Consider the following 23,238-nt stretch of genomic DNA (forward strand, 5'->3'; position numbering starts at 1 on the left):
TAAAGTCAGGAAAAAAAGTGAGCAGTGATGTTCAGAGTAGATATTAGGAAGAAATTCTTTACAGTGAAGGCAGTGAGACACTGGAACATGTTGCCCAGGGAGATCGGGAATGGAATGGAATGGAATGGAATGGAATGGAATGGAATGGAATGGAATGGACCAGGTTGGAAAAGACCTTTGAGATCATCAAGTCCAACCTATCATCTAACACTATCTAATCAACTAAACCATGGCACCAAGCACCCCATCCAGTCTCTTCCTAAACACCTCCAGTGACGGTGACTCCACCACCTCCCTAGGCAGCCCATTCCCATGGGCAATCACTCTTTCTATGACGAACTTCTTCCTAACATCCAGCCTAAACCTCCCCTGGCACAGCTTAAGACAGTTTAAGCTTAATGGCCCCTCTCTGGAGGTGTTCAAGGCCAAGCTGGATGAGGCCTTGAGCAACCTGATCTGGTGAAAGGTGTCCCTACCCATGGCAGGGGGTTTGATCTAGTCGATCTTTAAGGTCTCTTCCAACTCAAACCATTCCATCATTCTCTGACCCCTTTGGGGGTTGAAGAAAAATCCCTTTGGAGGTTCTCCACCAGGCCTATTTGCTACTCTTCTGTCACCAGGGGACACAAATTAATTTAAACAAATTTTCCTGGGCAAAACGTGTGACTGCATTTATTTCAAAACAGTGGCAAAAAACATCCTTTCAGTCCCTGTTAGGAAATGGGGTCCATCCCTGAGAGGGACACCTCTCTAATGACAAACTCTACATGGAGAGGAGCAAACCAGGGGCTTGGTGAAGATGTGAATGATACAGAGAGAGAAATAGAACATAAAGAGTAGGGAACAGCAAATCCTGCATCACCAGTGATGTCCTCTTGGATGGAAACATCCAACACCTGATGCAGAACCATAGAATCACAGAATCATTTTGGTTGAGGACCTTCGAGATCACCAAATCCAAACATTAACCAAGCCCACCAGCAAGTCGTGTCCCTCGGCACTACATCTACATGGTTCTGAAACCCCTCTAGAGACCGGGGTCTCCACGACTGCCCTGGACAGCTTCTTCTGCGGGCCTCGGCGACCCCCGTCGACTCCGCCACCCCTCCCTGTGCCTTCCCATTGGTAGCGGCACGCTGGGCTCGGCGAGATGCCACCAATGGGAATGCGCAGAGAGGCTGTCGGTGACTCTGATTGGTTGCTATTCCTGCATATATTATCGAGCGGCGGCGGCGGCGCCTGCGGAGCGCGGCAGGACCCAGCACCGGCAACCGGAGTCCCGGGTACGGGATGCTGGAGGGGCCGCCGGGGGCCACCTGCCTGCCCGCCCAGCGATGGGGCGGTGCGGGACGGCCGGGAGGCGGCGGCGATGGGGCAGGGCCCGGGGCCGCTGAGGTGAAGCGGAGAGGGACGCGGGACGGGGCGGAGAGGTGGTCGGTGTTTCGCCGGTGTTGAGCCTGGGGTAAGTGTGCGGGGTCCGGGAGTGGCGGTGGGGAGCTCAGTGGGTGGGTGAGATGGAGAGAGGGAAGAGGAAGGAACGATGTGGGGTGAACCGCGGCCGCGCACGGCGGAGGTCTCCGGTACCGCCGTGCGCGACTGTGAAGACGCGGCTCGGCCGCCGCCGGCTCTCTCGGTGACCTTGGTCAAGTTGCCTCCTTGCACTGGGCTCGTTTCGCAGCCGTCTCGACGAGGACAGGGAGTGATGGAAGGCAACGAGCCTTTACCGCCTGGGAGCCAGCCCCGGTGCCTGGCAGGTCCGTGGAGGGGCTGCGACGGGCCCGGTGAAATCAGGTGCTGGCGGGCTGCGGGGGTAAACAAGATACCCGAGAGGCTGGGAACGTGCTACTGCCCGTGCAACCGTCGGTGCTCAGCGGGAGGTGCCGGTGTGCGATGGCCCGGGACTTCAGGGACTGGGGTAGATGTCCTCAGAAATGCTCCAACACCCACTTTGCTGTCAGGCATCTAGAGATCAACAGGAGAGAGAGGTCTCCTGTCCCCCTCCCCGCTGCCACCGGCTCTCCCGCCGAAGCCCCGAAGCAAGGCGAAGAGCGGGTGACCTGTCAGAAGATGTTTTCCCACCTCGAACGCTCCCGGCGCCGTGCCGGTGACCGCAGCTACCGGAGTAGCTCCGGGAGAACAGGGTATCCCCTCCAGTGGGGCTCAGTTTCCTCCGCTAAACAATTCATCTTCTCTCTGTAGGAAACAAAACTCTGGATCTTTAAAGCCCCGCACTCGAGAGCAGCAGCTCTCAGCACAGCGAAGTCCCCTCTGCTGCCCCTTCTTCGGGGAACTCGCATGTCCCTGTCCTCCGGGGTTGCGCTAGAGCAGGGCTACCGGATACGAGGGCAGCCCCTTGCTGCGGGCCCGGGGCCGGGCAGGGTGAGCCTGGGTGCTGCGGGGCTCGGGGTGACCTGCCGGCAGGTGTCAGTGTCCTCTCTCTGTCAGCAGCCAGGAGGGTCCGTGCCAGCCCCGGAGATGTAACAAGGAGCTCCCGACACTTTTTTCCAAGCAGAGCTTTGCTTTGGGGGCAAGGGGGTGGGAGGGTGGGGTGTTCAGTGACACTTTTGGGACATGGGGAGCAGCAGGGAAGTATGATGCCCCCACTCTGATACCCCAAATCTCTTCCCTATATGCCAAACACTGTCCACCGACCTACCACCTTATTTACCCTGTGCTTCTAATGCCGAGTTACTGCCATACATCACTGCCCACCGTGACACCTGTCACCTCTGTGAAGGCATGGGAGGGAGCAGTTCTCACCTTGAGCTGCCTCCAGCTCCTGCATAAACCTGGTATTTTGCTTGTGGGGTCTGTCACAGGTGTAAGAAGGAACCATCTCCTCCGAGGAGTGGGCTGCAGGGATGCTCTTCATCTCTCATGTGCTGGGATGCTTCTCCCCAGCTCTTCTGTGCCAGGATGCATTGGGGCCCTAGAGACCCATCCACAGGGATGCTTCAGGCTGAGAGCTCAGCACAAGGCAGGGGAAGCTGGTGCAGCTGCTGTTGCTGTGCTGGGGGAAGTTGTGTTCTGTACATAGCTCTTTCAAGAGGCTTTCTGCCTGTGGGTGTGAAAGTCTCGGGTGGGCAAAGCCAGAGGGCAGAACACATGGCACCGGTGTGACACGCTGCATGCAGCTGCTCTCTCCCCCGATGGCAGCCCAGACTTCCTTCAGCTCATTTGATGTCTTATGCAAATCCTCAGCTCCCTGAGTCCTGGGATTTTCTGCTCTTTTCCCTTACGCTCATCTTTGAGTGTCTTGCTTTTAAGGATGTGAGGAAAAGCTAATAAAAGGAACCTGTTTCATCAAGTCCTGCAGGTTTTCAAACCAGTTTCATGAGCTGGAAGGGTAAAGGCAGTGACTTAGTCTGAACTGAACAGGCTATGGAGGCTTGGTTTGTGGGAGCTCTGTGAGAATCAGCTTGTGGCCACCATCATGCTCTTTACCATCACTGCTTGGGCAGGGCTGGCAGGCTCTGAGGTGGCTGTCCCCATGCTCACTGCCTGGAGCTGCCTCTGCAGGCCAGGTGCCAGGTGGCTGCCAGCACCCCATTGTGCCCACTTTGCCAGCGATTACCATGCTGTTGTCGCTCCAGTGGTGCCTGGCTGGCTTCTTAATTACCCCAGCGGATCAATGAGGCTCTGGCACTTCCTTAGGTGGTGTGTGGATGCAAGTCTGGCGGCCACAGCTCATTGCAAACCACCACAGAGTGAGCTGGCAGGGAGAGGCAAGGCTGGATGCAAGGGAGATGGGTCCCTCAAAGCCCCAAGTGAGGTTGGTGGCTCCTGATCAGGGGGCTGAGCATTCCGCAGGATTGAGCACTTTGTGATGGTCTGTCCTAAGGAGTGCAAGCAGCAGAGTAAGGTGAATTCACACAGGCATAGCTTGGCTGACTCAATCCACTTCAGAAACTAAACTGCACTTAGCCTCTGCCCAGACTCTCTTAAGTGGTCTTAATTTGATAAAGCTTTCCCACGTTTAATGAGAAGGTGACTCAGTTGCTAGGTTTAATGTTCATTCCTACTAAAAGGCATCTGCAAGGAGCTGGAGACCTGTCCCCATGGCTCCTTGCTCCTGCATGGATGCACCTTTGCTCCCGCTGTGCCCCAGGGACTGGCCCCCATGGCTGGGCATGTCCCACAGCTCTGTCACCAACGGGTAGTGCTCTGCCTGGTGCAGCCATCAGTTTGGTAGTGCCAGCAGAAGTCCTGTGCTTCTGCACAGCAGCCTGTAAATGCCACCACAGCCTCTCCCCAGCACACGCTTCCCAGTTTATGTATCTCTAGATCCGCTCCTGCAGCATAAAAGGGCAAAAATCAATGTTAATGTCCCTGACAATTAGCTAACATCTTAATTATCAAACTTGGCCTGATTAGTGGTGGATTGTGTGGCTCCAGAGATGCCATCGGCATGGAAGCAAGCAGGACTTCTGCATAACTCTGCAGGATGTGGCTGCTGTCACCGTCAGTGTCGCCATCCAAGGGCAGTGGAGAAAGGCTCGAGCTGCTCGCTGGGCACTTGAGCTTCTCTGTCCACACCTCACACCACCCTGCCTCAGTGTCTCAAGCCATTTTGGATGAGGACACCAACAGGAGAAGCAATCACGTTGTCATCTCAAGGGTGGAAGAAGGGTCCTAGAGATTGCAACAAGCCCTTTGCAAGATGCAGCTTGTGAGGAGCGACAGTCTGGACTGTGCAACCAGCCATCACTGGAAGGACACTGGGGTGTTCTGCAGGCAGGGCTGCAACAGTATCAGGAAGGAGGCTTTGGTCCTGGGAAAGTGTGCCAGGGATATTTGCACTGGCACTCTGCTTTAAGGTTTTTATAGAAGGGGGGAAGGAAAAAAAAAATAAAGTAACTAAGAAGCTGGAAGTTTTCCAACTTGTGTGATGCAAAATCCTAAATCAAAACAACAAAAAAGAGCAGTCAGATGCTTCTCATCAACTCTTCATTCTTCTGGATCAAGGAAAAGTGATTAGGAATTTATTTCCAGCTTTAGTAGTAAGGTCAAGGGAGCTACTCGCTTCCAAAGAGCTTTGCTCTCCTTGACAGCCCAGGAGGATGCTGGTGTAGAGGTCCACCTCAATAATCATTGTCCCCAGCCCTGCAGAGCAGGGGCAGGAGCCCCCCACAAACAGCTGCACAGATCTGTTACGGAGCTATAGCAACTTCTTGTTTCACATAACCCCTGACTACTACAAGCAAATAAATTAGCCCAGCTAACGATGGTGCAGAAAGCTGCTCCTCAGGGACACGCTCACTATGTAAGTTCGCACAGACCCGGTGCAGGTTTTCCTCCCCATGGTGGCTTGCCCATTCCTGCCTGACTTGAGGCTTCGGGTTTCTGTTGGCAAGGATGCTGGCGTGCGTCAGCACCTGTCCCTAAGCAAGAGCCCGCCTCAGAGGTGCCAGCATCGTGGTGTAAATAAAAGGCAGATGTAAATAAGAGCTCATTTATTGAGGCTTGCAAACTTTGCCGCTTTAAAGGGACTCTGCACACCAGGAAGAGACCTGTACTGGATCTGTACCAGCCACGTGCTGGAAATACCTAATTCTGATTATTTTTATTGCTCTCCAGTGAAACATGAGGTGGCCACAAGGAAACATTTCATGTTCAGCTATGGATCTCAGAATAAGCTCCTTAAGGAAGACAGCAGAGCAAGCTCAAATGGTTTACAGCTGGTCTGGAGATCACAGCCTAGGGGTAAAGGTGGCCCAGGGTGGCTCCATCCCCAATATCTGTCCCCACAATGGTCACCCAGAAAATAAACCTACCCTGAGCTGCAGTGCTGAAAGAAGAGGTGGGAGAGGGGAAGGAGAGCATGGAGATGCCCTCTCAGAGAAGGCACATGGGGGTGTCACCTGTGGTGGCAAGGTCAGTGCTGGTGGGAAGCTGTTAGCACCCAGGTTTGCTGGAAGAGGCAGTGCTCTCTGCCTGATCTCCCACCAGAAGTCCCCTCTGTCCTTTGAATCAAAGGAAGGATGCTCCCTTTTCCTCCTCATTTACAACAGGAAAGCTTGGGGAGAGCAGCAGGGTGACTATTGTGAGACCACCCATACTAGCCTGTCGTGGTGTGAAGGGGTGATGGATGAGTCCAGTCTCTCACAATATTCGTGGAAAAGCAGCCCCTTGGCTTCACAAATGTAGGAGAGAGGAGAGGAGCCCAGCCAGAGAGCAGCCCTGCCTCCAGCCCTGCCCCAACTCAGCTGGAGAGGACAGGAGTCACCTAAAAGCCACAGATGATAACAGAAAACAAGGACATCAGCTGTGCCAAGCTTGTTTGTGGAACAACAGGCAGGCTTCCTAGCACCCCAGCTATTTAAACAAGGTGTTTTGCTGGCACAGCCATTTTTAATGCCACAAGCAGTGTGTTTCCATGAACAGGGATTAGAAATCTGCTGTTCAAGGAGTTCTTCTCAGCTGAGAACTGGAGTGCTACTGTCCTCTCTGTTATACAGGAGTGGGAGCAAGTCATGGAGGGCTTAGCCCATGATCAGCATCTAAACCGTCCATAGGGTTTGCTGCCAGGCACTGGCTCCCACCAGTCCTCCTGGCCATGGCAGTTGGCTCTCTGGGCTACTCGGTGTGGTGCAGCTGCAGTGTAATGGGGGACCAGAAGGGTTTAATCCTGAGTCTTGCAAGCTCATTTGGTCCCCAGGCTACCTCAGTTTTAGACTTACAGAATCATTTTGGTTGGAAGAGACCTTTAAGATCAAGTCCAACTGTTAACCCAGTACTGCCAAGTCCACCACTAAACCATATCCCTCAGCACCACACCTACATGGCTTTTAAATCCCATTAGGGATGGGGACTCCACCCTGGGCAGCTTGTTCCAATGCCTGACCACTCTTTCAATAAAGCATTTTTTTCCTAATATCCAACCTAAAGCTCTCATGGAGCAATTTGAGACCTTTTCCTCTTGTCCTATCACTTGTTACTTGGTAGAAGAGACTGATCCCCCCACCTCACTCCAACCTCCTTTTAGGGCATTGTAGAGAATGAGAAGGTCTCCCATCAGCCTCCTCCTCTCCATGCTAAACAACCTCAGTTCCCTCAGCTGCTCCTCCTAATACTTGTTCTCCAGACGTTTCACCAGCCTTATTGATCTGCTTCAGCACCTCAATGTCTTTCTTGTAGTGAGGTCCCCAAAACTGGACCCAGTATTTGTGGTGTGGCCTCACCAGTGCTGAGTACAAGGGGACAATCATTGCCCTGGTCAGTCCTGCTGGCCGCCCTAGCCATGGAGGACACACTAGGAGCAGGAAGCAACAACCAGGATGTTATATGGCTGCTTGCAAAGCTGGGAGAAACTAGGGTGACACATAGCAATGTAACGTGTGGAGGACACAAAAAGCCCTGCCAGCTGCTCCTGCCCGCCCCGCTGCCCCGGCACCCTCAAGCTGGTGATGCGAAAATCTCAGCTTTTGTTTAAAATTAACAGAGCCCCAGCCTCCAGGGCTGAGCGAGAAGCTGAGAAAGCGTAATCCAAGTGCACCCTTAGGGGTTTAAAAATAGAAGAGAGGGAGGGAAAAGACATTTTAAAATATATATATATATATGTATATAATAATACACGTTAAAGCACAATGATTCATCCGGCAAAGCCCTGTTTGGGAGAACGTAGGGCTGGTGTCTGCTCAGCAGCAGGGAGCATTTGGGCTCTAGGTCCCTGCTGGCCACCTTCCCAGAATAAAAACCCCCTCCCCTGGAAGCAGAGCAGTGATGGGCTTCCTATTTTTAGGCAAACAGCCTGGCAGGACACCTTGCCTCACCCTGGGTCTGCTACTCTCAGAAAAACTCCATCTTTACTCCTGCAGATATTGCCACAGCAAAGTCTTGGGTTGAGATAAATGCCAATTGCAATCAAAACGCCATCACAATCAGTCCAGCCAACCTTGGGGTGAGCATGCATGCATGCATGCATCCATCCATCCATCCATCCTTCCTTCCTTCCTTCCTTTCATCCATCATCTCAGCCATCAGCAGGGTGCAAAGGAAAGCCTAACGTCAACCACATGTGGCTCATCTCATACCTGGAGATCCTAATTTTTCCCTGTTCCTTATGCTTATTGGTTTTAGCCCCTCTAAACCAAGATGGACATGCTTGTGATGGGTGTCCCTGAATTGCAGGGTGAAGAGGTAGACACTATCTCCACCTCATGGGCACCAAGCAGCCAGCTTGGCTCTCCAGGCTGATGTATGGCAGAGGAAGCACAGAGATACAAGCCAGACAATTCTCAAACAGGCACCTGCCAGACTTCTGTTTAGAATCATAGACTGGTTTGGGCTGGAAAGGACCTTGAAAGGTCCTGTAGTCAGCAGGGACATCTGTAGTGGGTTGCTCAGAGCACCATCCAACCTGACCTGGAATCGTTCTAGGGATGGGGCATCTACCACCTCTCTGGGCAAGCTGGGCCAGTGTTTCACTGGCAGTGAGACATTTTTTTATGGTAAAGAAATAACTGCAGCTGCAGCAGCCGGCACCCCCAGCCCCATAAACTCTTACCTCTTGCAGCACCTCTTACCTCCTGGTCTGTAGCTCTCCCCGGAGCATGGCTTTTCCCTTGTCAGCAGCCTCTTCAGAGCAAACTCCACCTTCCCTTAGCTTGTGGTTGCTAAAGTGGCCCCACCTGGAACCTTGCCCAGTGTGGCCACCCCATGCCAGGGACCTCACAGGCTCCTTTGCCTTCCGCGGTGCTGTTGCAGGTCAGGGCTATCCCGGAGGACCGCCGTGGGGCGAGAGAATGAAGCAGCTGGTCGGGCAGCAGCAGGATGGGGCGGCAGGACCTCCCGCGCACTGACGGGCCCCCGCCGATGCTCCCGTGGCCGCTGGCCCTCCTGGCTCTGAGTGCATGCTGTCGCTGGGGGGTGGCCAGCGGGGCGGGTGGCACCGTGCCCCAGCAACATGCTGCCCCCGCAACCCCTTCCTCCTCCTCGTCGTCCTCCTCTTCCGCTGGCCGAGCACCCCTCGACTGGCTCCTCACCGATCGGGGACCTTTCTACCGAGCCCAGGAGTACGTGGACTTCATGGAGCGCTACCGGCAAGGTTTCACCACCAGGTACAGGATCTACAGGTGAGAGGCTGCGGGCATCCCAGCACGGAGCTGTGGTTTTGGGGACCCAGGACGGTGGGGTGGCATAGAGACAGACTCGCTTTAATATGCAGGAGTAGACCCCTGTGTGTGGGAGGAGGAGGATGGTGGGTGGGTGTGAGATGCTGCTTTCCCAGGGAATATAAAAGCAGCCCCCACAAGATGCTCAGGGCTTGGCTGCGATGGGCTCCAGGCAGCATTTGTCCTGAGCTGGGAGTGCTCTGCAGGTTGAGATGGGATCAGCCCTCACGGTGGGAGGCACAGAGGGATGTACCTTTGTCCTGCACAAAGGCATCCCTGTCCCAAATTACTCATTCTGCCTGGACTGCCAGCCAGCTGGGGCTGGGATGCTGCTGGGGACTGCCAAAAGCCATCCTGACTGACCTCCTGGCACATCCCTAGTGCCATCATCCCACAGACTGCAGCAGTGGGATGCTACACGTATGGAGGCTGATGCTGGAGGGGTTTCTTGCTAGTGGAGAAACAAGCTCAACAACAGCAGGTTCCACTGACCCCAGCAATGGGCCACCCATGACAGTCGGTGTGGGAAGCCTACTCCACCACTTCCTGAGGCTAACTGGGGCTGTCACCTCCTGCTAATGAGCTCTTTTCCCTTTCTCTCCTCACTGATACCAAGCCCCAGGGATTTCCAGCAGTGGAGGAGAACCTGGTCGCTGCCTCCCTGGGGAGCTGACGTGGGTGCCTTGTTACGCAGCCAGGCACCCCCAGAGAGCTCCTCTCCCCACACACCTTCTTCCTATGCTGCCATGCCAAGGGACCTATGTCCTCTGGAGATGCTGCTGGTGATGGTGGTGGGACAGGAAGGAGCAGCTGGAGGGACAGCTGCTGGCCTGTGCCTCCTACAAGGTGGAGAATGTGCTAGCAGCCTTCTGGGCTTGCTTTGCCTAAAAGCTGGGACAGGATGGGATGGGTCTATTCCAGTGCAGGGCTATTGGTTCCCGAGTCATACACATCCCAGCACCCCAGGAGATGCAGCATCCCACTCTTCCTTGCTACTACGTCCAGTCCTAGCCCAAACGTCCCACTTTCTTGGCCCAAAAATCATGATAGGAGGCAACCCAGCATCTGCCAAGCCATTTGAATGCTTTGCACCTATTCCTCCCTCCCTTTCCCCCTTCCCCTCTCCCTCCCTCTCTCCTTCCCGTTCCTTCTCCCTCCCCCACCCCATTTCTTCTTCCTCCTCCCCGCCGTTCCCTCTCCCTCCCCTCCCAACCAGCTCTAATTAAACTGTCTGAGTGGTTTTAATTAGAGCAAAATGCCAACAATTAGGCTGAAATCAGCCATCAGTTGTTTACGGGGCCACTGGCTGCTTGAGGCAGTGAGAGGCTGGTGGGTCCCCATCAGTCACCCCCTGGCATCACTTGTAGCCCTGGGGCTACACGGGGACCCACCACCAATCTCGACATATCCCAGCACCTCCAGCTTCCCACAAAACACTGCAGGTGCTTAAAACCATGAAACCTCCAGATGTTAGATTTTTACCTCCATCCATAAGGATAAGGATAGAAGATCCAGCCCAGTGGGCTGGATAAGGCTCTGGCTCTGCCCTGGGATGTGATTAACGCCTGCCGGAGGTGCCTGATTAATCAATATCAGGCATCTCGGCTCTTGTAGCTCATTATCACCGTCGATGGCTTTTAGGGAGGATCCATGCTTTCATCCTGGCTGGATCTGTAGCTGGCAGAGGGTCCTTCACCTCCACTGTGGCAATGGGGAGGTCCCAATGGGAGTTTTTCTGCCTACCAGTCCCCTGCCTGGAGGTGGACACTGGGGACGGCATGCACATGGCATGGCTGGACCAGCTTGAAATCCCTCTTCTGCTACAGAGAGTTTGCTCGCTGGAAGGTGAACAATTTGGCCTTGGAGAGGAAAGACTTCTTCAGCCTGCCACTTCCCCTGGCCCCCGAGTTCATCCGCAACATCCGTCTGCTGGGACGCCGGCCCAGCCCCCAGCAGATCACTGACAGCATCATCAAGAAGTATGGGACCCATTTCTTGCTCGCCGCCACGCTGGGAGGTGAGTGCCAGTGGCTGCTCGCTCCCTGCTCACTTCCCTTGCACAAGGCAGCGTGCAGAGGAGGGAGGCTGGGCAACAAGCACCACAGGAGAAATCTGGCCAGAAAGGGGAATGGGGTGAGCCCAGCAGCCCCCTAAAAGAGTTGCATGTTCCCCCAGGAGAAGAGTCCCTGACCATTTTTGTGGACAAGCGCAAACTGAGCCGGAGGGCAGAGCCAGCAGCGGGGGCTGGGAACAGCTCAGGGGTCTCGCTGGAGACCCTGCACCAGCTGGCAGCCTCCTACTTCATCGACCGGGAGAGCACACTGCGTCGGCTCCACCACATCCAGATCGCCACAGCTGCCATCAAGGTAGGTGACAGGGAGAGGGAGCATGGCGGGGTGGTGGCCACAGGCCTCGCCAGCAGTCTCCCAAAGCTGGCCGAGAGCCTAAAGCAGCATCACACCCTGGGGAGGGGAGACAGAACAACAGGCAAAGTTCAGCAGCTGGTTGCGCATGACCTAGCATGTGCCCAGGTAGCCAAAAAGGCCAACAGCAGAGTGGCAGCAATGGTGCAGCCAGCAGAACCATGGCAGGGATTGTCCCCCTGTGCTTCACATTGATAAGGCCGCACCTGGAGTACTGGGTTCAGTTTCAAGCCCCTCATTATAAGAAGGATGTTGAGGTGCTGGAGTCCTGGAGTGGGTCCAACAGAGAAGGACAACAAAGCTGGGATAGGGCCTGGAGAACAGGTCTTGTGAGAAGCAGCTGAGGGAAGTGGAACTGTTTATTCTGGAGAAAAGGAGGCTGAGGAGAGACCTTCTGGCTTTCTACAACTCTCTGAAAGGAGGTTGGAGATGGGTGGAGGTTGGTACCTTGGTACCTATCCCTGGTACCAAGTGACAAGACAAGAAGAAAGAGCCTCACGTTGCACCACGAGGGGTTTAGGTTGGATTTTTAGAAGAAATTTCTTCACCGAAAGGGAGGTGTTCAAAAGATGCAGAGACACGGTGCTGAGGGACACGATTTAGCACCATCCTTGGTAGAGTTAGGTAGTGGTTTGACTCATTGATCTTAAAGGTCTTTTCCAACCAAAAGGACTCTGGAAGTCAGCACAACAGCGTTATTTATGGGAAATTGGGCACGCTAACGACTGCCCATTTTTCAGAGGGCTGCAGGCTGCCTGTCAACAAGCCAATTAGCAGTCAATTAGTTCTCCTCTCCAAGTGTGGTCTTGCTCCGGGGAACAAGGCACAGCAAGCCTGGCCAGGGGCTATCTGCAGCACTATCGGTGGAGCAGCACCTAACGTGTGTCCCTGACCACCTGCGGGTCCCACCCCCCTTAGGTGACTGAAACACGGACGGGGCCACTTGGCTGCAGCAACTACGACAACCTGGATTCGGTGAGCTCCGTCCTGGTGCAAAGCCCCGAGAACAAAGTGCAGCTCCAAGGTAGGACAGGGCTGCTGGGGAAGCAGTGATGGCCAAGTGCCACCATGAGATGCTGCTGGGCATGCAGGGGAGGATGCTGGCTCAAGATGTTGCTTTTAATTTAAGGGCTAAGGAGGAAGAGGGGATGAAAATAATCAAAACTGGGCAGGATGAGGTTGGTTGCTCAGCTGCCAAAAGGAACCAGGATCGATGCAGAGCCCAGACAAGCGGCTCCACAGAAAATTGAGATGATAATCACGAGAGGGTGGGAGCCCGGGGAAGGGGGAAGGCTCATTCCCTCCTCCCCAGGGGATGTTTCTGAGGGGCTTCATGCACGCCCTGACACTTTTGAGGTTGCCTCCCACTCGCAGGGCTGCAGACGGTGCTCCCATCCTACCTCCGAGAGAGGTTCGTGGCGGCCGCCCTCAGCTACATCGCCTGCAGCTCAGCCGGGGAGCTGGTCTGCCGCCGGAGCGACTGCCGCTGCCAGTGCCAGCCTGCCTTCCCCCGTTGCAACTGCCCCGAGGCCGACATCCAGGCGCTGGAGAACAGCCTGGCCCAGCTCCGGCGAGCCTGGGAGAGCCACCACAGCCAGTTCGAAGAGTCAGGTGAGGCTGGGGAGATCCCACCCAGCATCTGCTTCCCTGTAGCTCCTCTGTTGGGAGCAGCCTAAGCTGGGCTGGGGGGTCTCCAGGGTGGGCATCTCACCATGGGGACCTGAGAGCATGGGTGGAGGGAGGTTGCTTTGGACCTACTTCACCACTTGTTCTCCTGGGTCTGCTGATTCCATCTCTATCCATCCATAGAGGAGTTCCAGGCCCTGGTGAAGAGGCTCCCTGGGGATCGTTTCCTGAACAGGACAGCCATCTCCCACTTCTGGGCCATGGACCTGGATGTTCAGCATCGCTACCAGCAGCTGGGCACCAGCCTGAAGCTGCTCTCCAGGAAAACCCACCGGCTCATCCGGCGGCTCTTCAACCTCAGCAAGCGCTGCTACCGCCAGCCCCACTTCAAACTGCCGAAGGAGAGGTAGGATGTCACAGCATCCCACCCCACACCAGGGACACGGCTCAGACCCATGGCCCACCTGCCTGTGGCTGCAACTGGAGGAGCTCCCCACCTTGCTGCAGGGATGAGCGGGCAGCTGTGTCACACCAGGGTGTGGCCATGAGAGGCTGGGTCCAAGCCTGGAGATGGAAAATCCTAGACGGCTTTGGCTGGGACCTTTAAAGGTCATCTGGTTCAATCCCCACTCAAGTCAGCAGGGACATCTGTAACTGTGTAATGGGGAAAAATGAAACATGGGGTTCACCAGTTCCCCCCCCAGCATGCAGAAAAATGAACACAAGGTGGACAGCTCATCCATCTCTAGGGAAAGATGGTCATGCCCCAAAGCTTAAAGAAAGTGGGAAGCTGGGCAGAAAATGAAGGCCCTAAGAGGGTGAGAGACCAGAACAGAGGGGAGGCCGGGAATAAAGTGACTGGGTTAGGAGGCTGGGAAAGGGGGAGAGAGGACAAAAAAAGAATGGAAAGCTGAGGAAGAAGTGAGGGTGCAAAGTGGGTAGGAGGCCAAAAGAGGGTGGGAGACTGGGAAGGTAAGTGGGAAGTCTGTGAAAAAGTGAATGTCCAAAAGGGAGTGTGAGGCCAAAAGGTGTTGGGATGCCTGTAAAAAAGTGAAGGTCCAAAGGGCATGGGAGTGCAAAAGGGGGTTGGGACCTGGAGAAAAAGTGAAGGTCCAAAGGGATTTGGAACCTGGTAAAGGATGTGGGAGGCTGGGCAAAACTGAAGGCCAAAAGTGGGTGGGAGACTGGTAGAAAAGTGAAGGCCCAAATGCAAGGCATGGGAAGCCAAAAGGGAGTAAAGAAGCCTGTAAAAAGTGGAGGCCAAAACCAGGTGTGAGACCAGGAAAAAAGTGGAGGAATCTTTCCACCCACATCTCTTCTCCCCTAGGTCCCTCCCTTACTGGTGGGGCCGTGCACAGTCACTCCTATACTGCAGCGAGACCACCGTGCCTGGGATCTTCCTGGAAGAAAGCCACAGCTGCACTTGTCCCTCTGACCAGCCCTCCTGCCAGGGGTCCATTCCGTGTGCCTTGGGCGAGGGCCCAGCCTGCGCCAGCTGTGCCGAGGACAACAGCACCCGCTGCGGGACCTGCAACCACGGCTACGTGCTGACCCAGGGCTTCTGCCGCCCCGAAGTGGCCGACTCGCTGGAGCACTACCTGGGGCTGGAGACGGACCTGCAGGACTTGGAGCTCAAATACCTCCTGCAGAAACGGGACAGCCGCATTGAAGTGCACTCCATCTTCATCAGCAACGACATGCGCCTGGGGAGCTGGTTTGACCCCTCCTGGAGGAAGCGCATGCTCTTGACCCTGAAGAGCAACAAGTACAAGCCCGGGTTGGTTCATGTGATGCTGGCCCTCTCTCTGCAGATCTGCCTCACCAAGAACAGCACGCTGGAGCCTGTCATGGCCATCTATGTCAACCCCTTCGGGGGAAGCCACTCGGAGAGCTGGTTCATGCCCGTCAATGAGGGCAGCTTTCCAGACTGGGAAAGGACTAATGTAGATGCCTCTGCCCAGTGCCAAAACTGGACACTCACCTTGGGCAACAAATGGAAGACCTTCTTTGAAACAGTTCACGTCTACTTGCGGAGCCGCATCAAGTCTCTAGATGACAGCTCCAATGAGACAATCTATTACGAACCCTTGGAGATGTCAGATCCTTCCAAGAACCTGGGGTACATGAAAATCAACAGCTTGCAAGTCTTTGGCTACAGCTTACCCTTTGAACCGGACGCTATCCGTGACCTGATCCTTCAGCTGGACTATCCCTATACCCAAGGCTCCCAGGACTCAGCCATGCTTCAGCTGTTGGAGATCAGGGACCGGGTGAACAGGTTGTCACCCCCTGGCAAAATCCGCCTCGACCTCTTCACTTGCTTGCTCCGCCACAGGCTCAAGCTGGCCAACAATGAGGTGGCAAGGATCCAGTCCTCCCTGAGGGCCTTCAACGCCAAGCTGCCCAATGCGGTAGAGCAGGAGACAGGCAAGCTGTGCAGCTAACAGCTGGGGCTGCTCAGACAGCAGAGCAAGGGGGTTGGGAGAAAGGACTCTCTGGGATGAGGAAGGGGAAATAACCACCCTAAAAAGCTAAATCAAGGCCTTACCTTAGTGCCAACCGCGTGCTTCCATGGTACACCCAGCGACTGGCCAAAGAGATGTAGGGCTCAAGCAGATGGAGACCACCAGCAGGATTGTGGAGGAGGGATGGCTCATGCAGTGCATACTGGCTCCAAGCACAGGGATGACGCCACCACGGCCACGTTGTTAGTGGCTGGGGGGACATGCTGATGGCCAAGGGGAATGTGGGTCAGCCAGAGGCAACTGCTGGTCCTACTGGAGCAGATGCCCAACCAACCACAAGGTTCCTCCAGCAGCAGCTTCCTTGGTACGCCGACTTTTGTAGTCTTTTTAAGCGAGGTTTCTACCAATGCCTTCGCTCTCACATCCTCCATGATCCCTCCTGCTGTGCCCTCCCACATGGCACAGGAAGTGTGGATCACACCACATGCTCCTAAGACCTGGCAGATCTTCCCCGAGGCCTCTCCACAAGCATCTTACACCTGCTGCGGTACCAGGGCATCATCACCCTCTGTGTGGGAAGGACCTGGCGTCTGCCCCTTGGACACTGCCAGCACGGACACTGGCAGACACCTCTGGGTTGCAATTCTTACAGGAAAAACAAAAATCTAAAACAAAAGAAAGAAAGAAAGAAAGAAAAAGGGGCGGGGGGGAGGGGGGGGAAAGTGTTATTTATGTATTTATTTATTTGTTTCATTTGGGAGGGTTTTTTTTAAACCTATTTATTTGGGGAGTGTCATTTGCTGTCGGTGGCTCCAGCCAAGAGACATCTTAGTATAATGTATCTGTTTAATATATTTTTTAAAAGATGCCTTTTTTTGAGCAAAAGAACAACCACAACCAAGTGAGATTAAAAAAAAAGAAAAGAAAAGAAAAGAAAAAGAAGATTTACTGCCCTCTCTGGCCCTGGCTTTTCCCTTGCCCCGCGGCAGAAGGAGAGGGCGAGGAGGCTCCCGCGCGTGCCCGGCAGCCGTGTCCCCTCCGTGCCTGCTCACCGTCCTGCGCTCTGGATTTTAGCCGAGCCTTCTGAGGAGCGGAGCGGCCACCACACGGGCTGGCCATCTGTCTCCTGTCCATGTCTTCATTAACTCGGAAGGACAGGGCTCGGAGGTGGCCCATTAAGACCATCAGACATGCCTGGAGGCAGAGAGAGATCCTGCTTACACCTGGAGCCGGCAGCTCCTGCCTGCTCTCCCTGGCTCTCTTCTTTGCTTCTAGCAAAGTGCCTGGAGCAGATGATTCCCAAGCTAGTGGGAAGGATCCATGTCTCTTGTCTAACCTCCTCCTGGTCCCATGTAAACATCCACCATGCCTCAGGCTGAGCAGTACTGCAGCTCAGTTGCCTTCTGTGGCACATGTGACATGTCATCTCTTTGGGCATATCAGGCACGGCCCTCAGGAGCTTCACTTGATGACTCTTAGCTCTGGTAGGGTCAGAGATGGGGGATATCTGACCCCCAGCTACCATTTGTAGCCAGTTACAATTGTATGGACAGGTCTGGCAGTCATCTCTGTGTCCTAGCTTCTGTTGCTTGGTCCATATACATAAGTTGCTCCATACGTCTGGGCATCTTCATTGACATCCTCAAGGCCCTCTTATTCATCACCCTCTTAGAAAGGATTCCAAACCAGCTGCAACACATCCTGAGCACCTCCCTCTGCTACACCCAGTGCAGGCCAACAGGTTTCTCCAAGGCCAGCATCTCCAGCAGTCCTACTGCTGGGGACACTTCATATAGAATCATAGAAACAGAATTGTTTTGGTTGGAAGAAACCTCCAAGATCATAGAGTCCAACCTTTAACCTAAGACCACCATGGCCATTAAACCATGTCCCAAACTGCCATGTCAAAATGTTTCTGGAATACCTCCAAGGATAGTGACTCCACAATCTGCCCCCCTGGGCAGCCTGTTCCAATGCCTGACCACTCTTTCAGTGAAGAAGTTGTTCCTAATATCCAACCTGAACCTCCCCTGGCACAATCTCAGGCCATTTCCTCTCATTCTATCACCTAATACTAGAGAGAAGCAAGCCGGAGTGCAGAGCCAGGCGGTGGGGACAAGCGAGCTGGCAGCTGAGGACTCGGGGGAGCAGGGCTCCCCCCGCTCCTTCCTGCTGCCGCCGCCGCTCTCAGCGCCTGACTGGAATACCAAGCAGCGGCGCTGCCCGCGGTGCTGCCCGACTGCCGGGTGGAAGTGCTAAGTACCAGACAGAGAGAGCTCACCGACTCGGCGACTGCCCTCATTTCTTGGCCGAGGACAGGCTTGAGAAAGGAAGGAGCCAATCTTCTGACCCAGAGCATCCCACCACAGCAGGCAGAGGGGAGGGGCAGGATGTAGGGAAAAGGAGAGAGGAGGAGAAACCCAAGTGTATCAGTGTGCAGAGCTGAGCCCACTTCTTAATCCTTCCCAGCTGGCAAAACTGCAAAAGCAGAGGTAACCCAAACTCATCCATCTTGCTTGTGTCACCTGCCTGTTCCCTGCTTCTCAACCATACTGGGGTTGGCCAGATAAAGAGCAGGAGGAAAATAACACCAGGAGAGATAAAGAGATAAGCCAGAGGAAAATAAAGTGGGAGTAGATAAACCATGCTTGCTATTTATATTCCCTGTCTAATCTATCAATCCATCAGGCTGGCTATTGTGGTTAGAGCATCCTTCAATCTGTCACCTGGACTTCTTGACTCCATACATCTGTCTTCCTTTGCCCACGTCTCCTCCCTTGCATCCTAGTCCTACAGGGAAAAAAAAAACCCAAACCCACCAAAACCCCCACAAACCTAAATCAGGTGATTAAATACACCAGAAGGAAAGGAGAAGTCCAAACCATCATTGCAGCTCCTCAGCAAAAGCCTGCAGACATCTTCCTGGGGTTAAGGAGGGGATCTGCCCAGGGTTGAGGAAGAGATAGGCTGGAGGAGGGCAGGGCTGCTGGAAGGCTTCCCAGCTAGAAAGACCATTTTGGTTTCTGCTACATATCTTTCTGGGTAGTCACATCATAGTCACATCTCCCCATCATAGAATTGCAGAATCATTTCTCTTGGAAAAGGCTTCTAAGATCACTGAGTCAAACCATCAAACATCATCACGTGGTTGGTCCCACCTCCATCTCCTGGCCTCAAGATAGCTGATGGTGGGCTGTGATCAGCTACACCTACCATGAACAGCCCCCAGCCCCAGGTGTCTAACTTTCTCTCCTTTTCCTCTTTTGTCTTCTCATCCCTTTTCCATAGTACCAGCTGAGCTTCCAGCCCTGTGTGCTGTGAGGTAGAATCATAGAATCATTGAATGCACTGGCTTAGAAGGAACCTCTAGAGGTCATCTAGTCCAACCCCCCTGCAGTGAGCAGGTACATCTTCAACTGGGTCAGGCTCCTCAGAGCCCCGTCAAGCCTGATCTTGAATGTGTCCAGGGATGGGGCCTCCATAATTTCTCTAGGCAACTTGTTCCAATGTTCCACCATCTTTATAGTGTCACAGAATCTCACAGAATGCTAGGATTTGGAAGGGACCTTGAAAGATCATCCAGTCCAAATCCCCAGCCAGAGCAGGATCACCTAGAATAGGTCACACAGAAACACATCCAGACAGGTTTTGAATGTCTCCAGAGAAGGAGACTCCACCTCTCTGGGCAGCCTGCTCCAGTGTTCTGGAACCCTCACATCGAGAAAGATTTTCCTTATATTCACACAGATCCTCCTCTGCTCCAGCTCACACCCATTGCCCCTTGTCCTATCACTGAATACCACTGAGCAGAGCCTGGCTCCATCCTCCTGACACTCTTCCTTCCCATCTTTATAAACATGAATGAGGTCACCCCCTCAGTCTCCTCTGCTCCAAGCTAAAGAGCCCCAGCTCCCTCAGCCTTTCCTCATAAGGAGATGTTTCACTCACTTCATCATCTTTGTGGCTCTGCATTGGACTCTTTCAAGCAGTTCCCTGAGGTCCTTTTTGAATTGAGGGGCCCAGAACTGGACAAAATATTCCAGATGTGGCCTCACCAGGGCAGAGTACAAGGGGAAGAGAACCTCTCTCAACCTACTCACCATACCTCTTCTAATACACTGCAGGATACCATTTGCCTTCTTGGCCACAAGACCACATTGCTAGCTCATGGGCGTCCGTCTGTCCATCAGGACCCCCATGTTCCTCTCCCCTGCACTGCTCTCCAACGAGCCAGTCACCAATCTATATTGCCCCATAGGGTGGTTCTTTCCCTATCTAAATCTACCATGCTCTTGTTTCAAACTATTGCCTCTTGCCCTGTTGCTACATGCCTTGTAAACAGTCTACAGATTCATAGAATGTTTTGGGTTGGAAGGGACCTTAAAGATCACCTAGCTCCAACCTCCTTGGTATTGTCAGGGACACCTTCCACCAGAGTAGCTTGCTCAAGGCTTCATCCAACCTGGCCCTGAACACCTCCAGGGAGGGGGCTTCCATGACCTCCCTGGACATCCTGTTACAGTGTCTCACCACCCTCACTGTGAAGAATTTCTTCCTCATGCCCTCCTGTTTAAATCTGTTTCTCCCCAGCTTTCTTATAGGCCTCCTCCAGGCTGAACAGCCCTAACTCCCTCAGCCTGTCTTTGCAGAAGAGACACTCCAGCCCTCTGATTATTTTTGTGGGCCTTTTTTGGACCCTCTCTATCAGGTCCATGTCCTTCTTCTGTTCTGGGCTCCAGAGCTGGACATTGTACTCCAGGTAAGTTCTTACCAGAGCAGAGTGAAGGTAGTGCCTTCAGCCTCATGGCCAAAAGCGTCTTTGCATCAGGCTGGATGGAAAGAAACTGTGGGCTAAGCCTGCATCCCTGCTCCAGTCAGCCTCATCTTCCCCACTCCTAGCTCCCAGCTGACAGTGTATCAATCTGGGAGAAGAGCAAGGGATGCACAGGGGAAGAAGGGAGGGCTGAGAAGTTCCAGATAACAGCTTTGTTGGTAGATACCCTTTTTTTTTACATGCAAGCAGCACACACATGCAGATACCACTTGAAATTCACCCCCTCAGCCCTCCTGGGTGAGGCTGCAGGACATGGAAATCAGACATTTCACGTGGCAGGAGGCTTCATGCCCAGCATTTTGCTCAGGGCTCCTCCAGCTTCCTTAGCCACACAGAACCAGGAGGCAGCTGCCAACAGAACTGGTTTGCTGTTTATCAGTGTTTCTGAGGGAGGCAAGCTGCTTGTGGACCTCCTGGCCCTAACATGAGGCTGCTCCAGCACCAGAGATTCTCCTGGCCGCACGTGGGTTCTTTTTTACTCTCCCAACGAACCACGCAGACTCTGCAATGTGACCCTGGGAAAGCAGGAATTCCAGGATGGGCAGTGCTGTGGCCTGGAGCTGCTCTGCCAACACAAGACCATGGAGACTTTTCATCATGCTCTTCTCTCTCTAGGCTTGTGGGTGGGTGTCAGCCATGCCCCCACCCCCCCTTGCTTCCCTTGTCTCTCCAAAGCCCAGGAACATCTGCATAGCCACAAGGCAAGCTGAAACCTCATCATCTGTTTTTTAGCCTGGTCCTTTCCCACCCTCCCTACTTCTCCTGACAAGCTCAGAAGTACATTCAAGGTGGCAAATTAGCACCAGAGCCTCGTTAATTGGCAGGAAGGAGCCTTCTCCTACTGTTTGGGTTGTCATCAGCTGCTTCAGCACATTTGCAGTTTCTCTCTATTTTTCTCCCCTTCACTGATGGTGGGCTGGGTTTTTCCTCTCTGCTCCATCTCTCCGCTGTCTCTTTCAAAGCCATTGAGGGCTCTCATCCTCCCATGCTGTGCTCCCTGCAGTTCCCTCTCCAGAGAGGTTTTACAGGGCCTGCTGTAAATGGCCACTTCTTAGGGGACAATTAACAGGCTCTTGAAGCAGTGACGACTTCAGATTCTTACTCCTTCCTCCTCAGCCTCCTGCTGCCACCTCTGAAGACAGCAGGAAAGGCTGAGAAGGACAGACATGGAGAAGGTACTGCCAGCAAAGGTACATGGGAAAGGTCCCAACCACCATCCAGTGTGCCCATCAGTGACAACTTGGGATGGCTCAAGCTGGTGGGGACCTTGGGAACAGTAGCTCAGCCCCCTTCTTCCCTCCCCACCTATTCTTCCTTATGCAAAATGGAGTAGCAGAACTTCACCCATCCATAAACATCCACCAAAACCCACCTGCCCTAGCCCTTCACCTCCTTGAGTGGCCCCACCAGCTACTCCCAGCTCTGAAGGAGAACCTGAAGGCCTCTTTAGACACCATCAAACAACAGGTCTGTACAGCACCCCATTCTATAAGCAGAGGAACTCACAAGGGACTAGGGACACTGATGCAAAATACTTTCTCCTTCCTGATCTCAGGGCTGAGAGGTGCTGCTGGCTGTGAAACCCTTGTTCATTAAATATGGGTGTCCTGCCTCATGGTGCCACCGCAGTTGGTGTAAATCAGCAGGGCCAGGGCCAGCACTGTTTCACAGCCAGGAGCTCCGCTGGAGGACTTACCTCATCACACTGGACCTCGAACAACCCTGGGACTGTGCTCCCAGAGGACTTCTTGACTCTGCTCCTGTACTGGAGATTGAGGTGGTCAGTGAGTTTTGGAGTGATCAGCTTTAAGGGCAAAGCTCTGAGGGAAAAAATAGCCCCAGACAAAGCTGTGAGACAGCCCTTTTGCTCCTGCGTGCCAGGAGCAGAGCCTGGCTGGACAAAAAGACAGAAGGAGAAAGATGAGCCAAATTACCTTTACAAATGCTGTCCCAGTCCACAGGAAGCCTCTGCTCCATAGGAGGATGCACAAACCCTCCCAGCTCCAAAAGCAGCAGTGGTTATGACATTGTTGCCACCTTCCAGCTTTTACTTTAATATGATTCCCCATGATGGTTTCTCTCCCAGTCCTTGCCCCTGGCATTATCAATCCACTCAGGGAGATGGGAATTGAAGGAGAAAAGGGTCTTGGGGACCTATTTCTCCACGTGTAGCCCATTTCATCACTAGGCAAGGCCATGCCACTGAGGATTTATCTCCCACATTGTTTTTCCAAGCTAGTTTCTATGGCTGTTACACCGACATAACAGTAAAAAAAATAGGGCATATAAACCACCCCAAATAGTGTCCAGGATGTGAAATGCCATAAATCCCAGGAGGCTGCTGGGAGAAGAGTGATATTCAGATCACACCTGCACTATCCAAGCCGTCTCCTCATCAGCTGTAAATCAGGGGAGTCCCCTAAAGCCCATGAAGCTCAGTTAAAAAGAGATTTCCTTCTCTCCTGAGCCTTGGCAGTGGTGTTGGGAGCAGTGGTCTCAGAAAGCCTCCATGGGGAACAGAGTCAGTGATTACCCAAATTAGTTTCTAATAGCTTTTATCTCCTAATTTCTACTTTGTCAAGTATTAAATTCCATTAATAATCAAGAGACCATGTGGAAAAGCATTTCACATTCCAGCTGCCAAGAGCTTCCACCCTGTCACACTCCAGCAAAGTTCAGGGAGATGGGAGGAACAAAAACATTATTTTTTAATCTTAAATCCAGCTCTTTGGCTAAACCATCACCAGTGTTTGCTGATTTACAGGAGGGTGGGACAA

At 53.6% G+C, this 23,238-nt stretch overlaps 1 protein-coding gene across 1 annotated transcript; it reads left to right on the plus strand.

The window, feature by feature from the left end:
• Window positions 1-1,255: 1,255 nt before the first annotated feature.
• BRINP2 (BMP/retinoic acid inducible neural specific 2) lies at window positions 1,256-16,897 on the plus strand. Its single transcript, XM_068141385.1, has 8 exons — window positions 1,256-1,462; window positions 8,707-9,074; window positions 10,940-11,130; window positions 11,289-11,479; window positions 12,455-12,560; window positions 12,911-13,147; window positions 13,346-13,568; window positions 14,490-16,897. The coding sequence occupies exons 2-8, from the start codon at window positions 8,773-8,775 to the stop codon at window positions 15,604-15,606; spliced, it is 2,367 nt and encodes a 788-aa protein (XP_067997486.1). The 5' UTR covers window positions 1,256-1,462; window positions 8,707-8,772; the 3' UTR covers window positions 15,607-16,897.
• The last annotated feature ends 6,341 nt before the right edge of the window (window positions 16,898-23,238 follow it).

Source organism: Melanerpes formicivorus, unplaced genomic scaffold (genome assembly GCF_026170545.1).
Source record: "Melanerpes formicivorus ecotype bairdi unplaced genomic scaffold, bMelFor1.0.p_v2 SCAF_7, whole genome shotgun sequence".
NCBI lineage: Eukaryota > Metazoa > Chordata > Aves > Piciformes > Picidae > Melanerpes > Melanerpes formicivorus.

Excerpts from the sequence above, each read along its gene's own strand:
- BRINP2 (XM_068141385.1), top strand. The coding sequence starts at position 8,773 with ATGGGGCGGCAGGACCTCCCGCGCACTGACGGGCCCCCGCCGATGCTC. Across the intron at positions 12,561-12,910 it reads GAACAAAGTGCAGCTCCAAG|GGCTGCAGACGGTGCTCCCA; the intron begins GTAGGACAGGGC and ends TCCCACTCGCAG. Across the intron at positions 13,148-13,345 it reads CAGCCAGTTCGAAGAGTCAG|AGGAGTTCCAGGCCCTGGTG; the intron begins GTGAGGCTGGGG and ends ATCCATCCATAG.